This window comes from Dermacentor silvarum, chromosome 6, assembly GCF_013339745.2.
Source record: "Dermacentor silvarum isolate Dsil-2018 chromosome 6, BIME_Dsil_1.4, whole genome shotgun sequence".
NCBI lineage: Eukaryota > Metazoa > Arthropoda > Arachnida > Ixodida > Ixodidae > Dermacentor > Dermacentor silvarum.
Window position 1 is genome coordinate 28,893,415 of NC_051159.1, and position 17,492 is coordinate 28,910,906.

The 17,492-nt window shown below is 50.5% G+C and overlaps 2 protein-coding genes across 2 annotated transcripts in view; one reads left to right on the forward strand and one right to left on the reverse strand.

Moving 5' to 3' along the window:
• LOC119455352 (cytoplasmic aconitate hydratase-like) overlaps window positions 1–17,492 on the reverse strand; it is a 607,544-nt gene that overhangs the window by 298,010 nt on the left and 292,042 nt on the right. The gene's annotated exons all lie outside the window — the stretch shown is intronic.
• LOC119455354 (alpha-mannosidase 2C1) overlaps window positions 1–17,492 on the forward strand; it is a 135,494-nt gene that overhangs the window by 103,148 nt on the left and 14,854 nt on the right. Inside the window, exon 16 of the mRNA XM_049668723.1 lies at window positions 2,990–3,179. Coding sequence (XP_049524680.1) covers window positions 2,990–3,179 — 190 coding nt within the window. The remainder of the gene's footprint in view (window positions 1–2,989; window positions 3,180–17,492) is intronic.

Here is a 17,492-nt window from a genome sequence, read left to right on the forward strand (position 1 = left end):
GCACCGAGCCTAAAGGCCCGGCCGGCTCTTGCCGTACGTATAAAGCCCCCTCCCAGGAATGCGAGGCCTCCAGGACAATTAACGCATTTATTGCTTAAAACACTTCACCAGTAAATACAAAATTGCACTCTAAAGCACGGAGCACACTCAGCACCCGCGGTCCCCGATGGCGGGGGAAGGCAGGTTCCGCGCGGTGTCGAACAATGGTTCGCACATGCGGGCCGAGATGCGTTCGCAAGACACTGCCTAGCGCTTTTCCGCCACCGACTCTGGTCAGCGACGGTTCGGATACGCAGAATGTGACGCACCGAGTGCCTGCGACTACCGCAAGGGCGGAACACAGAGCCGCTCAGCAAGCCACACTCACGCAAGAGGGCAAAGCACGTGAATGTCCCAAGGCCGTGGCGTTGGGGACACAAATAGATGGTCGCTCACGTACCTTGCCACTTGCCTCTCGTGACGGGCGCTTGTCCTTCCTGTTGCTCCACTCCTGCGCACCGCGACAACGCTGCCAGTAAGGGCTCCTTCCCTACGTCACGCCCCCACGACCCAATCGGAGGGCCGCGTAGCACAACGCTCCAGGACAGGGCCACGGCGCCCGGGAAAACAGCGTGAGGTCGAGGGACATGTATTCGGAGGGGTCTCCTCGCACTAGCGAATGAGCCCGGAGCCGGAGGCACAGCAACGACGGCGCCCGGCTGACCGCAGGATCTCCCACATCCCCACATCCCTCTCCCCTTAGACGTCCCTACCGGCTGAGAAGTAAGCCGGTGGCATGTAATACCAGGGAAAGGTCCCCCGTATTAGCAAGCATGAGACATTGCAAGGACGGCTAACCTTCAGCCTCCGTTCCAGCCCTTAAACACACAAGTCAAAGGAATAAAAACACTACAGACCTGGCAGATACCCTGATAGCATATAATAACACCTATAGAAAAAATAAAATAGAAAAAAAATCGCGTACAACCAAATAACTCACAAAGGATACAAAAAAAACAACAAAAACTGTCTCCCAAAAGACCGCGAGAATAAAAGGAATGTTTGCTACACGAACACAGACGCACACAGACAAAACCACAAACAATAAAAGAAAATTCCACCTAGAAAATAAAACAACGACAAACAGTCCCGGAGCCTTCCCGCTCAGTCCCGAGGTGTCAGCCCACGACAACTGCGGGCACCTGGCCGGCGGCTACCACGTCCGATTTTGCTTCAGCCTGCGGAATAATCCGTTGCTCCCCGAGGGCTGCATCTTCATCCTCTGCAGCCCTCTGAAGGACGAGCGCTGCGAAGCCGGATTCCTCCCGCATCCTCTCCCGGCACAGCTGGACCAGCTCGTCGTCTGTCAATGCCGTCGCCGCGCCAGACGGCATCGCGCCATCGCCCGCCGCACTCTTCCTCCTCTCCACCGGGTGCATCCTGCCGGTGTAGTGGCTCTGGTGAATGACTAGAGTCCCGCACTTCCCGCAGGTAGCAGCATCGGCGGGGAGGGGCAGGTGAACCTGGGAATGGGACAACGCTTTGGGTTAATCTCAGAATTGTTTGCTTTTTACTTCATGCTCATAGCACATTTACACTGCATGGTTGAACTGGAGGTTTTTCAGTCTGCTTATTGGCTGTTGCATAGTGCAACTGAAGAAACATTGTTCTCGGACATTCTTTCTTTCCGCAAATGGAGCTGGAGCAGAATGACTTGGATCTGCATACAGTTGAAATCTGGGATGTTGATTGAAAGCCGTCTAGTTTTGTGTACTGTATTTTTACGCATATAACCCGCCCTTGCATATAACCCGCACCCCTAACTTTGAACTCCATGAAAAAGAAAAGAATAACCTCGTGTATAACCCGCACGCTTATCCGAAAAAATGAGGACTAGGAAGTTACAACTATGCGCAGCCATCATTTCGTTTTCAAAACAAATTTATTTCAAAACGACCGCCGCAACGTTGTCTGCGCTGTCGTTCGATTCACTGCTGTCATCCGAGGCTTCGTCGCCGCTCTCGAAGACGTAATCGTCTTCGGAACCATCTCGCAGCAGCTCTGTTTCCGATTTCTTCAGCAGCAGCTATGATATTCAGTTTCTCTTTCACAGTGAAAGACTCCCACCGAGACACATTCATGATGCCTAAGGCTGGCCAACTGTGCAAACTGGGCGTACAAGAAATGGCACCTGACTCGTGCGAAAAGCGTGCGAAAAGCACAGAACACCCATACCGAAAAGCATTTTTCTTCCTCCATGCCGAAAAGCATCTAACCAGACTATGAATGTGTATCAGGCAATAACCTGTGTTGGCCTCTTATTGGCTTAACACACGTCGATGTCGATAGGCATGCGGACAATGCGGACTCTGCACGGCAGGCCGCGCGTTGCCGTGAAGCCGACCCCCACCCCCTCCCTTCGCGAATATTCGCAGATAACCTGCACCCCCACTTTTTAAGCACTTTTTGCAATTTTTGGTGCGGGTTATATGCGAGAAAATACGGTATGTACCTACCACAGTGGCTATGCCATTCTGCTGTTGACCACGAGGTCATGGGTTCAGTTTCCACGGTGGTCTCATTCCGATGTCTGATGAATGCAAAAGTTCTCAGGTGTACTTAGGTGCACATAGCACTATTTAGATGCATTCGGAGCCGTCCACTGCGGCATCTCTCGTAGTGTATGTGTTGCTTTGGGACATCAAATGCTATAGCTTAATTTTTGAATTTTGGTCTTGTGTACATGCTCATGTCACCAGGTACCACTTCTCTATTTATGTGAGACTGTTGTGTTCGTTCCTGCATGAAAGCTGTCAGTATTGCAAAACGATTCTTGCAGCCAGTGACTGCATCACCGCATTCTTAGGAGCAATGAGCAGTGCTGGAGGCCAAAACTATTTGTGTACTTTGCGTTTGAGAGAAGTAGGTACGAGCGTGGCGTTCCTCATTGTTCAGTGTCAGTGTGACTTGTGGAAACATTTTGAGTGATTCTGGCACTGGCCACGCTCAGGTGTATGGCCACAAGTGGGCCGACCTCAGTGAGCACGGCCATGGTCTGGCATTGCTGAACACGTGCAAGTACGGCCACGCAGTCCACGGGAATGTCCTGCGGCTTTCACTGCTCCGAGCACCCAAGAGCCCCGACCCAGAAGCCGACATGGGTCATCACGAGTTCACCTACGCCCTCATGCCACACCAGGGCAAGTGCACCTGAACACTTCCAAGTTCAGCTTGTTCCTGTTTTAATCACAGTTCAGAGGTTCATCCAAAGATGCAAAATAGAGTGAATGGCACACTCACTGTGACGTACTGCAACGTACACGTTTAGCTAGGACATTGCCTCTGTGTATACCAATCAGAAACACAATAGTAGATGCTTTCTTGCTGTCCAACGAGTTATTTAGCCAATTACTAGTTTACCCTTCCAATTGCCTCATGTGGTATCTTTGTGCATGCCATTGCATTGCTTGTTTACTGTGCAAGGTCATTATCTCAGGTTTACAGAGCAGAGAAGGCATTATGTAGAAAAATAAAGTGACACAATTAGGTTGTGGCTGTCAATATGAACGATTTAACCACAACAATATGTTTTGTTTATGTATCGAATATTCCCTTGAGGTGCCAAATAATTCTGTTCATTGAAACCTTAGCTTCCCCACATTTCTTGAATTTGCAGAATCATGAAAAGCTTACAGTTGCAGAACAAATTAAGAATTTAAAATTCTGCAGTAAGATTTCTCAAGTTTACAGAACGTGGACTCCATGCAAAAACTCTGCAGGAGCATCATATATGAGAACATGCTAGAAAAGCACCTATCCCACCACTTGAAGAATGTGCCTGCTATAAAAATTGTGAAAAACAATGAAAGAAGTCAACCCGCTACATGATGACGTGCTGACAAGAGAGAACACTCAACCATCTACTGTCTAACTCGTTTTACTAAAACATTTATGCATATTATTCAGACTTGCAGCAGGGGTCCACTCAGAAGTGTTTCAAGATGTATGTGACATATTTTAAATGTCATTATTTCCACCAATGCTTTTGCTTTTGATCTTGGGGTGTACAGTTGTGCATACAGCTCCTAATCTTGTGTTTCACACGTGGGTCATTTCACGCAAAATGCCCTTGACCCTAAATATGACCATGGCTGATTCTCTTGGAAAAAATTGGCCTAGTTGGCTATTGTGTGAATGGATTTTCACCAAAGTATTTCTCACAAAAAACAAATTGGGGGTGCCGTAAGAGCTTTTTGAAGTTTTCCCGAAGAAGCAAATCAAGAAGCAAGGTAAATTTTTTTAACTCAAGTGTGAAACTAGGTACAATGACAAATCTTACTTTAGAATATTCGACTGACGCGGTTCTTTCATGGGGGAGGTCATAGGTGTACACATTTATTTTCTGCATTTAATTGGCTCAGTATAAAAGCAAAAAATTTTGCATTTTTAGAGAATTTCTGCATAAACATCACTCATGTTTCAACCACAATAATTTTTTACCACTTTCTCCTGTAGCTATAGACTCTGCTAAAAATAATGTTAGACAATCAAATTAGGTATTTTTCCAGACTACTACTCCCGAATTTGCGAAAAAGTCACTTTTTGATGATGTACATGAGATAGCTCATTATACTGACACGTATACATGTTTATCTTTCACCGGTGGCCGTTTTCCACCGGCTAACAAATGTTAAACGTTATCACTCGGCGCAGGATGCGCCTGTATCGGAAGTTTCTAGAACGTTATCGATGCTTCTTTTTGTTGCCTGTTTTCACCGACGCTTATGTTATCAGATTGTGTGACCGACGCGAATTGTCTAGAACTTTCTGGAAGACACGTGGGCATCAGTGATTAATCTGGAACCTTCGATGACTCGGGTATAAAAGCCGACGCGTCTCGCCGCTGATCAGATTTTCGACGATCGCCGACTGTGTTCGCCGCTATCGTTGTGCTTTGAGTGTAGCTTGCTTTTGTGGGAACAGGTTCGCCCAATAAACAACCAGTTTCGTCATACACAGTTTTGCTACTGTTTTCTCTACCGTCACTACTACGTGACATCTGGTGGAGGTGCTAGTGCGTTCATGCAGCGAACGCCCCCGCAAAGCCGCGACCCAAGCCCGAAACCGGAGGACGAGACCAACGTCGCCAAGGACCAGCGAGCTAGCCGTAGGCAGCAAGGACTTGTGCCGGAGTTCGGACTTCTTCCCGAAAAGACCACTGCAATCAAGGCCAAGTCAACGACCAAAATGGCAGCACCAGCGTCCCCCATCCTGCTGCAGCAACCTCGGGAGCCACCGACCTTCCGTGGATTATCGGCTGAAGACCCTGAAACCTGGCTGGAGACATACGAGCGGACCGCGACGTTCAACAAATGGAGCGACGACGACAAGTTGCGCCATGTCTATTTTTCGTTAGATGACGCTGCTCGGACCTGGTTTGAGAACAGAGAGACCACCCTGGTTACGTGGGACCTTTTTCGTGAAAACTTCGTGAGGACCTTCACGAGTGTCGTACGAAAGGAGAGGGCAGAGGTTCTCTTAGAAACCAGAGTGCAATTGCCGAACGAGAACATCGCGATCTTCACGGAGGAGATGACTTACCTCTTCCGCCACGCCGACCCCGACATGTCTGAAGAAAAGAAAGTTCGGTTCTTGATGCGGGGTGTCAAAGACCAACTATTCGCCGGAGTGATGCGCAACCCGCCCAAGACTGTCGCCGAATTTCTTTCCGAGGCTACAACGATCGAGAAGACGCTTGAAATGCGCGTCAGGCAATACAACCGCCGTGCCCTGACCAACTACGCCGACGCTCAAGCGCTAGGCGCCGACGACCTGCGCGAGACCATTAGAGCGGTCGTTCGCGAGGAGCTGCATAAGCTCTTTCCCAGGTCGCAGCCTCACGTGGCATCTATCGCCGACGTCGTCAATGACGAAGTTCAGCGCTCACTTGGAGTTCCCGATGTGCAGCCACAATCGCCGCATCCCCAGCCGGAAGCGCTGACCTACGCCGCCGTCGCCCGTCGTCAAGGCCCCCCTCCGCGCTCGCGCCAGGGCCCCGTAACGCCGCAGTTCCGTCGTCCACCGCCGCCGCCGCCAGCACGCCCGCCCGTCGCCCAGCACAGCTACCAGAGGAAGACGGACATTTGGCGCGCCCCTGACCACCGCCCGCTCTGCTATCACTGCGGGGAAGCCGGCCATGTCTACCGCCGATGCCCATACCGCGAGATGGGCCTACGAGGGTTCCCCGTCAACGCGCCGCGTCCCGATCGAGGTGAACGACCGCGCGACATCGCCGACTACCTCGCCGGAGCCCAGTGGCAACCACGACGATCCTCACGCTCGCCGTCACCAGGCCGCTACATCTCGCCGCATCGCCGTCAGTACAACGGTCCCACCCGGGGCCGATCTCCCAGCCCTTACCCGGGAAACTAAAGGCAGCAACCGATGGAGGTGCGGTTGCTGTACGACGCAATGCCGAAGATCCTCCGCCGCCGCCGCCGACGACGATTCGCTATTCATCACGACGAGATATCAGCACGCCGCCTAGCAACAGCCTTGACAGCACTTCGCCGCCGAAAGAAGACCTTCCGACGCGACGTAGCAGCAGCAGAGCAAGCCGACGCAGCCGTGATCCGACGCCACGAATTAACCGCAACGCCAGACGCCGGTCTACCGATCTAGACGTGCTCATCGATGGCCATAACGTCACCGCTCTCGTCGACACTGGAGCCGACTATTCCGTCTTCAGTGGCCCGTTCGTCCAAGAGTCCGTGGGCGTCCCCCGTGGTGTTAGTGAAGAAGAAGGATGGAACCCTACGTTTCTGCGTCGATTAGCGTCGCCTCAACAAGATCACGAAGAAGGACGTATACCCCCTCCCACGGATTGACGACGCCTTGGATCGACTCTACAACGCAAAGTATTTTTCGTCGATGGACCTCAAAACCGGCTACTGGCAAATTGAAGTCGACGAGAGGGACCGGGAGAAGACTGCGTTTATAACACCAGACGGACTGTTCGAGTTCAAGGTCATGCCATTTGGTCTTTGCTCGGCACCTGCGACTTTCCAACGCGTCATGGATACAGTACTGGCAGGCTTGAAGTGGCAGACTTGCCTCGTCTATTTGGACGACGTCGTTGTGTTTGCCTCAAGCTTCGAAGAACACCTGCGGCGCCTTGAAACAGTTCTTCAAGCAATCAAAACCTCCGGACTCACGTTAAAGCCAGAAAAGTGCCGCTTCGCATATGAGGAGCTCTTGTTCTTGGGCCACGTCATCAACAAGTCTGGAGTGCTCCCCGACCCTCAGAAAACTGCAGCGATCTCCAACTTTCCTCCGCCCGCTGACAAGAAGGCAGTGCGTAGATTTCTTGGACTGTGCGCCTATTACAGGCGCTTCGTCAAGGATTTTTCACGGATCGCAGAGCCACTGACGTATCTCACGAAGGCCGACGTCGAATTCAAGTGGGACACGGCGCAACTCGAAGCATTTGAAGAACTGAAGCGACGCCTGCAATCGCCGCCAATACTTGCGCATTTCGACGAAAACGCCGATACCGAAGTCCACACCGACGCAAGCAGCGTAGGACTCGGCGCTGTGCTTGTGCAGAGGACTGATGGACTAGAAAGGGTTGTAAGTTACGCTAGCCGGTCGCTATCGAAGGCGGAAGCAAATTATTCCACAACAGAAAAGGAGTGCCTCGCCATCATCTGGGCTACATCAAAGTTTCGCCCCTACCTCTATGGCAGGCCCTTTAAAGTTGTGAGCGACCACCACGCCTTGTGTTGGCTAGCTAACTTGAAGGATCCTTCAGGTCGCCTCGCACGATGGAGTCTGAGACTTCAAGAATTCGACATCACCGTCGTTTACAAGTCCAGGCGAAAGCACTCTGACGCCGACTGCTTGTCTCGCGCCCCCGTCGAACCGCCGCCACAAGACGACCAGGATGACGACACTTTCTTGGGACCCATCAGTGCCGACGAATTCGCCGAACAACAGCGAGCTGACCCGGAACTAAGGAGCCTTGTAAACTACCTGGAAGGCAAGACCGTCATTGTGCCGAAGGTGTTCAGGCGAGGATTGGCGTCGTTTTTCCTGCAAAACGACATTCTCCTAAAGAAGAACTTCTCGCCTCTCCGAGCCAACTACCTCCTCGTGGTACCCGCAGCATTGCGTCCAGAGGTTCTGCAAGCTCTCCATGACGACCCAACGGCTGGACACCTCGGTTTCTCCCGCACGCTCGCGAGGATACAAGAAAAATACTACTGGCCTCGCCTCTCTGCCGACGTCGCCCATTACGTAAGGACATGCCGAGACTGTCAGCGACGCAAAACACCGCCGACAAGGCCAGCCGGACTTCTACAGCCAATCGAGCCACCTCGCCGACCGTTCCAGCAGATCGGGATGGACTTACTGGGGCCTTTTCAGACGTCGACGTCCGGGAATAAATGGATCGTCGTCGCTACGGACTACCTCACCCGCTACGCCGAAACAAAAGCCTTGCCCAAAGGCAGTACCGCCGAGGTAGCCCGATTCTTCGTTGAGAACATCCTCCTGCGTCACGGTGCCCCAGAAGTCCTCATTACCGACAGAGGCACGGCCTTTACGGCAGAACTAACTCAAGCCATCCTGCGGTACAGCCAGACAAGCCATCGCCGCACCACCGCCTACCACCCGCAGACGAATGGCCTCACCGAGCGCCTAAATAAGACCATCGCCGACATGCTGGCAATGTACGTCGACGTCGAACACAAGACGTGGGATGCCATCCTTCCGTACGTGACCTTCGCATACAACACGGCCGTGCAAGAAACGACGCACATGGCGCCGTTCAACCTGGTCTACGGAAGGAACCCGGCAACGACGCTTGACGCCATGCTACCAGACGTCGCTGACGAAGAAAATCTCGACGTTGCCACTTATTTGCAGCGTGCCGAAGAAGGTCGACAGCTCGCCCGCCTGCGCATCAAGAACCAGCAGAGGACCGACAGCCGACACTACAATCTACGATGACGCTACGTTGAGTACCAGCCCGGTGACCGTGTTTGGGTCTGGACTCCGATACGCCGACGAGGACTTAGCGAGAAACTGTTGCGTCGCTATTTCGGACCATATAAGATAATCCGACGTATTGGCGCACTGGACTATGAGGTCGTGCCAGACGGCATTTCGCAATCACAGCGGCGCCGGGCACGACCTGAAGTCATCCACGTGGTGCGTCTTAAGCCTTTCTACGCCCGCTGACGAGCTTATAGGTACTTTGTTACTTTGTTATTTTCTTTCTTTATTACACGTCGTTTTGTTTTCGCTTTCGCGTTTGTTTGTAGCATCGGGACGATGCTTTTTAAGGGGAGGGTATTGACACGTATACATGTTTATCTTTCACCGGTGGCCGTTTTCCACCGGCTAACAAATGTTAAACGTTATCACTCGGCGCAGGATGCGCCTGTATCGGAAGGTTCTAGAACGTTATCGATGCTTCTTTTTGTTGCCTGTTTTCACCGACGCTTATGTTATCAGATTGTGTGACCGACGCGAATTGTCTAGAACTTTCTGGAAGACACGCGGGCATCAGTGATTAATCTGGAACCTTCGATGACTCAGGTATAAAAGCCGACGCGTCTCGCCGCTGATCAGATTTTCGACGATCGCCGACTGTGTTCGCCGCTATCGTTGTGCTTTGAGTGTAGCTTGCTTTTGTGGGAACAGGTTCGCCCAATAAACAACCAGTTTCGTCATACACAGTTTTGCGACTGTTTTCTCTACCGTCACTACTACGTGACAATATGCACCAACCTTTCCGCTTGTGATGTAGAAATTTTAATTTGAGTAAATTTTGTTGGAGGCAAGACAAAATTTTTTCAAGCCCTGTAGGATTCGGGAGTCGTGGCCTCGGAGTCTGGTGTCACACAGAGGGTCGTGCTCTCTAGCCTACGCCACCGGTCCGTCTCGTAACGGGTAGCTGGACTACGCTACAGGGGCATCACACGGAGGCTAAATGGACCCATGCCATTTTCCGAGGAAGGTTGCTTCTTTTGTGAAGAGTACGAGGTTGAGAGGTAGGGTAAACAGAACAGGGAGTTTATTTACATAGAAGAGGCAAACTTATTTACAGAACAGGGGATCATCATTGTACTGGCCGGAGTATGGAGCGCAGTACATCGTAGCATGTCAGCACTACTGAATCTCAACAGACGACATCGTTCTGGGAGAGCAACATCTACATGTCAGAGCAGATGGGAGAGCACTCGCTACACCTTAGAGCGGAGAGGAGAGCGTCCGGAGCATCCAAAGTCGCCGAAGACTCCGCCTTGAGGATGAGGGTGCACATAAACACTCTGGCGCCTTTGTTCCCCAAACACACCTAGAAAAGTAGCCTCGGGCACACACGGCTCACTGTCACAGAAAACGGAGGGGACGCTCGTAGACGGGAAGTGTCACGCTTGACCCAATCTGTCGCGTCTTGACTCCTGGGATTGCCCAGCAATTAGCTGCTTCGTCTGTTGAACAGCCATGACGGCTAGCAGCGGCTATAACGAAATGGCGTAGAACGAACTTTCCCAAGAGTTTCTCGGCCCCAGTGTCAAGGTCGGCGACGAAGTGGCATCCAGCAACCACGTATTCGTCGAAACTTATCTCGCCATGGTGTCGCCTCTGGTCTTTCCCGTGGGACGTATTTTCAACTCCAAGAGGCAATTCGTCGCAGGAAAGCAGGGAAGGGCTGAAGGTCGCTGCCTCCACCGGCCGATTGTAACATATGCCCACAACCAATCTTATCTTTAAGCCCTACTGAACTGCGTCTTCACTGCAAAACACATGCGGGCCCCAAGTGAATTCTTGCCATTCTTATGAACTCCTTATGCATAAAATATGGGCGGATGCTTTTTTATGCATGGTAAATGGCAATAAAGTATCCGATTAGGCTATTTGAATGTTGATGCCCCCGCAACTACGTTTTACAATACAGTCGAATCTCGTTAATTCGAACACGCTTAATTCGAACTGCCGGTTTATTCGAACTGACGTTCTGGTCCCGTCAAAGTTATGTGTATTTCAATCGGCGAAAACGCTCGGTAATTCGAACGCGAAAGCATTTGCGATGGTTAATTCGAACATACCGCGGACCAACAATGCTCTCAGTAGCGCGCCGAATAACGCGGCGGCGCCTCCGGCCGGCATTGCTCTGACACCGCCATAGAGTAAAAGCTTAGGAGAGACCCCTTGATGCAGCGGCGGAGGCCCAGTCCAGCCAACGAACTGCCCACGCCGGCAAACGCTCGCTTCCCGAAAACAGCACAAAACGAAACTTCAGGGAGCGGCCTAAGGGTACAGCCATGCTAGCGGCAAAAACGCGCGGCAACGCGTCATGCCACGGGCGGCAAAAGCGGCAGGAATCGGGAGTTTTGTGGCGTGCCACGCAAAATGGGTTCGAGACCCATTTCTGCGGTAAATGCCGCGTTCCGCGAGATGAACCAATCAAGAGCGACGAGGGTGACGTCACGGAGCCATCACAACCGGACTGCCGCCGGTCCACGCCGGGTTTTCAATCGACGATCGTCGTCTCTCGCATGAAACAACGAGCGCTCGCGGTGTTGCTCACGCGTTCGGAGAGCGCGGGAGATCTTATCGCGCTGCCGTGCAGCGAGACGCACGTGCCACGGTGGCTTCGCGGCAAGGCGTTGACGCGCGCATTTTTTGCCGCTAGCGGGGCCGGACCCTAAGCTGGCGCCAGGCCGGCTGGACCGGCGGCGTCGGCACCCATGCCGGCAAACGCTCGCTTCCCGATAATGGCAGAAGATGAAATTTCAAGGAGGCTAATTTGCGCCGAACCGGTTGTACCGGCGGTGCCAGCGGGCGCGCACGAAGACAGTCGAAGATGAGGGAGCTGCGAGGGAGTTGAGAAAGAGGGCGAGGGGAGCCACCGAAGCCACTGCCACCAAAGCGGCGGAGTTGCCGAGGCCAAATCCGCTTTTCTGCCGCCCTCCTCCCTCACCTTCGACGGTCTCTGCGCGCGCGCCCTTCGCCATGTCAGCGCCGTCCGCTCCCTGAAGTTTTGTTTTCTGCCGTTATCGGGAACCGAGCTTTGGCCGGCGTGGGCGCAACTCGCTATGCGCTTGCGCTCCGCGAAATTTCACGACTCTGTCACATGTAAGAGGCCGCCTGTGGCGCGAAAAAGAAGAGGAGCACGCGATGCCCGGTGTTCCGAACGGCGCGAGCGCGCGAGGCGCACGAACCGAGGCATAGTCGAGGGATGAACGGCGCTGTCCGTTGAGTTTCAACGTGGCACCGGGTCAGGAAGGTCGCATCGCCAGCTCCGCTCTGGCGACGGGAGACTTGGGGGTCTGGTTGAGTCCGCGACGCTGGCCGTCCAAGGTGTGGCCGTCGACCTCGGCAAGTTCGGGCGAGGCTCCTGGACGGGCTGCAGCTTCTCACGGCAGGACCAGGCACCCCAGAGAGGATCCCCCTTCTGTGGCAGACCGGCACGTTCTAATCTCCTCGGAATGACACGTCGGCACTCCTGAAGAAGTTGCGACGCATCCCGACGCTAGGCCTAGGCAGGTGGGCCTTGGCAGGTGGGCCTAAGCAACGCCGAGCGTCATCGCTGACGAGCTCATCACCGACGAACCGACGAGCTCACCGCCGAAAAAGAGACAACGCGAGTCCTCAGCACCTACGGCAGCAACAACACCTGAATGAACACGACTTGGACCCGACGTCAGGAACGTCAAGTCGGCGGCCCGTAAGAGTACACGTTTTTGATATCGACGCAGCTAGGCCGGGGCCAGGGTGGTCAGACTTTTAAGAACAAAGGCTAGGACTGACCTAGAGACTTTAAGGCTGAGCTAGGCTCCGAAACTGAAATCGAATATTTTCTGGTAGTTTTGCATGTAGTCAGAGCTTGATATTTTCTATTAAGTAAGCATTTTTGTGAAGTTATGTGTTTAGTTTGGCGTGCCCTTAGTTTTGAGTTTCAGTTTCAGTGTTGTGTGTTGCGTGCTTCTACCACTCCTGTATATATTAAATCTTCGTTTGCCGTGCCGCCAGTCGTCTCTCTCCTCCATCGAGAGTAGCGCATGCTCGCAGCTCTCTGCACTCCCAAGTAAAGGTGACAGACTCGCACCGTTCGTTCATCGTGCTATGGTGCTCGAATACTTCAAAAATACGTCCTTCCGTTAATTCGAACTTCTTTTAATTCGAACAAATTTTCGGGCCCCTTCGAGTTCGAATTGTCGAGATTCGACTGTAATACATTTGTGCGATGGAAGTAAACCATGACTGCTTCTAGGTCGTCGTCAGGACCAGATAATTATCAGACACAAGATATTGGCACGGTGTTGATTCATTGTTTTGTAAGTACTACAGATCAGCACATTACGAGTTATGCAAGAACCTGAATCATCGACACTCCGCCCCAGCTGTGGCGTAGTCTCGAGACAAATGTCAAGAAATTACCAGTTTTCAGGCTGTAGTCTGCTGTGTGTGTCCATGGGCATGGTCAAACACCATTTTCATTCTGGTGTGAAACAGCAGAGAAGAAATAACTGTGTGATTACAGTCTACTCTCATTATAACGGACGCTCATAATCTGGCAAAAAATGTTCGTTTTATCCGAAGTCTGCAATATCCGAAACGCCTCACTTCCGACACTTCAGTCGCGATGTAGGAAAGAAAACAAAATAATAATGCGCAGTTTCACCTGAAAGGCGAAGCATCGATTGCGATAGCAGATTAGTAGACAGCTATACAAAGTACGGATAGTAGTTTTATCAGCCACATAAAGTTGTAAACATTCGCTTACTAGGTAACTAAATTAACAAGCACGGTGTCATGCGCACTCAGGTAAACATGAGCACATCTCACTCGATGACCGTGGAAAGTCGCTGTCAAAACGCGGCACTTAGGAAGTGCAGCAGCAGCGAGCGAACTAAACGTCAAAAGCACCGTGCACTGGCACTGAGTGCACTTTGTCCTTTCAAGATAAGATTGCTTACAAGATACAGTGCCCGCGCAGGTGGGCAGCACCCACCAGAGGTGAACGCCCTCTTCCTCACCTTCCTCAATCGCGCACGCGCGAGATTGAGCCACAATTGTCGGCTGACCCTCGCAAGTCTGTTGTCATCCTGTGTCTACATGGCAAAAGTACGCTTTATATGCCAGATTTTGTTAAAAATTCCCTCTAATCTTTGTCCACTGTAGCGGATAGTCCGTTGTAGCACAGTCCGTTAAAAGTGAACTTTGTTGCATTACTAAAATAGGTAGAGAAAACTAAGGTTGAAATATGGTCCGTTATATCCGAAAGTCTGTTGTACGCGGGTCCGTTGTAACGAGCGTAGACTGTGTTCTGCCTCTGCGTAGGAGAGAATCAGGTTAAGTTAGCCAATATCTGCCACTGCAAAAAACTCACAACTATGCCGTGTTCACCTACCTGACTGCCCCGAGCCCCCATAACTTGAAGTTGTGAACTGCCAAACATACACCATTTACGATGTATTTATACTGATGTCAAGTGACACTGTACATGTTCGCTTGGCAAATAGCCACAATTCATATGATTGCCAGAAAAATAGCTGGTGGCACGGCACGTATGTGTTCTGTAGTGAAGACACAGTTTGGGAGTGCCTACCGGTGAAATTGGCTGTCGACTTCAGTGCTTGCCTCAAACAAAATTTACTCAAATTAAAATTTCTAGATCACAAGCTAAAAGGTTTGTGCATATAATGAGCTATCTCACGTATTATGTGGAGAGCTTTAATGCATAATTTAGGTCTGAACATCGTAAGAAAGTGACTTCTTGGCAACTTCGGGAGTAATTTTCTGGAAAATCACGTGATTTCATAGCCGAACATTATTTTTTAGCATAATCTATGGCAATGGGAAAAAATAGCAACAAATATTGGAACTGAGATGTCAACGATATTTATGCAAAACATTTCTGAAAACATACAATATTTCGTTTTTTTACTGAGCCAATCAAATGCGAAAAATTCATAAATTTATTCACCTATGATGTCACTTGAAAGAACCACGCCAGTAGAATATTTTAAAATAAGGATGGTCATTGTACCTAGTTTCACAATTGATAAGAACACATTTACCTGAAACCAACTTTTGTTTCTTCGCAATAGCTTCGAAGAGTGCTTATGTTGCCAAAATGTTTTGTTGTTGTTGTTTTTTTCGAGAAAAAATACTTTGGTCAAACCTTATTCACGCAATCACCAACTAGCCCGCTTTTTTCCAATAGAATCGGTGATGGTCCCTTTTGGGGTCTGGGACATTTCACGTGGAGGGACCAACGTGTGTGTCCCCCATGCTCCTTTTATGAGCTCCATTTAATTGGGATGCGGTGTGACGATGACTGGCCCTGTCAGGACTCAAAACGTGTGTTCACTATTGGTGCATGTGCCACGAGTTTGGACCACTGAGGTGCATGGGTCTGAGGTGACCAAGCTGCATGGCACACACCTTGCTTTTGGGGTGACACTGTGGTTGGCATGAACTGCATCTTAGTGGTCACGCTTGTCGGCGCCGCAGTTGTATCTCACTGCACTCGTCTGTAGCTACTCAGGCACCCATATATGTCATTTGTATCTCAGTTCGCCTCATCTGCTTAGCACCTAACTTTTCTTTTCTTTTTCATGTTCAGTCACTTTTCTGTACAAACCAGGGAACACATTTTAATGCAGTGTAATTCCCTTCAGCGCTAAATAAATGAGCCAAGTGCAGAGATCCAAGGAGCCCTGAAATTAGAGCCAGCACAGATTAACATGCATAAGGCAGAGGTAAGCTGGAGCGATGGTAGTTTGGAAACGTGTGATTGATCTCTCAAGGCACAAATGAAATTCACAGTATTGTAAATTATCCTACATGGCAAATCCAAACAAGGCAGAAGTTGACCAGAAGATGGTGTTGAAGGGATCAACACTGGGCAAGCAAGGAATGTAGCTGGAACCAAAGTTTCCACAAATTGATGTCTTCATCAGGACGAAATGAAAGAAAGGCCCGTGTCCCGTGCATTGGGGGCACGTTACAGATCCCCTGGTGGTCAAAATTAATCCAGAGTCCGCCACTATGGCGCGCCTCATAATAAAATTGTGGTTTTCGCATGCAAAAGCCCAGAATTCAATCCATCAGGGCAACAAGTTTGACTCCAGAAACATTCCTTTCTCTACCACTGTCGATTCTTTATGGCGAGATGACACCTGTCACCATCCTAATAAAAAAAAGGGGGGGGGGGCAGTTTCTAAATTTCTACCCGTCTTTAGGTAAACTTACCTATGTCATGCACTTTCTTTTTTTCCACACACTATCGGTCAGTCACAAATTGAAGAAAGTGATTTAATGACCAAGAAATGGCTTACAGCACTATCTAGGTACTCTGTGATGCTTCATCCATCACTGAAATCTTACTATCATGCTAGAAAAAGAACTTTTGCTGGTTTGCACTTGAAGCTTCCAAACCTGATGAAAAGTTTTGAGCTAAGGTGGTGCTGTTGACAGCTTGATTTTGTAAAAGCGAAGCTTTTCTTTGCAAACCTCGCCGGGCTTCATGACCGTGGGAGCTCTTGCTGAATAGGTCAACCAATCACCGCTGAGTTCCTTGCACCATCACCAGATGGCACTTGCCTCCGCACATCCGCGGCAGCAGCGGCGCCGGCCATGCAGGGAAAAAGACAAAAAAAAAGAACAGAAAGCTCATCTTTGCGCATCCGCGGCTGCACGGTAATGAGGAAGCACACACTTCTTGCAGATAGAATGGATTCGAATTCCGCTACATATGTATGCGCATGCAGCCTCTGAAGCCATGATGTGTTTTATACCCCTGTCACACTGGCAAATTTAGTGTCACTTTGAACAAGTGCACTTTGGCTCACAAAGTGTCACTTTGGCAGCGCGCTGCTACACGAGAAAGAGAAGTGCACTTTGAAAGTGATGGTGATGGTGATGAGTGAGTCAGTAGCACAGCATATATTTGTTATTTTAGGCAATACTTGCTAAGTAATAACGTATTATATATATGAACAGAATTTAGAATAAAATTTAGGTGCATATGAAGTGAATCATTGCTATCGCATTAGTGCCATTGATCATCACGAGCCAAGACAAGATGGCGTCGTATCCGAGGCGAGCGCATTCAAAATGGTGGATTTCCTTGCAGATGACACGGATAGTGACGAGCATTTGGAGCGTCTTTTGGCAGCGCTTAATTGACTCCGAAGGAGGCGCTCGCGGCTAACGTTGCTTGGCAGCGGACGCAGCCATTGCACGGCTCTGGCATGCCCCCGGCGGCCGTGGCCGTCAACAGCCTGAGAACGAGAATAGTAAACTAGTAATTTTTGTTGTAATGTACGTTTTAATGCGTTTTAGTATTCTTAATAATGAAAACAATAGTTGAAAAAGACTACCGACTCGGCTTTTGATATTAGTTTATTTATTTCTGAGCCCTTGCTGCCGAGACTACGCACTTCGGCGGAGCAAAGTGAGTTTGTCGAACGCACTCGCCAGCGAGTGCGCTTTGC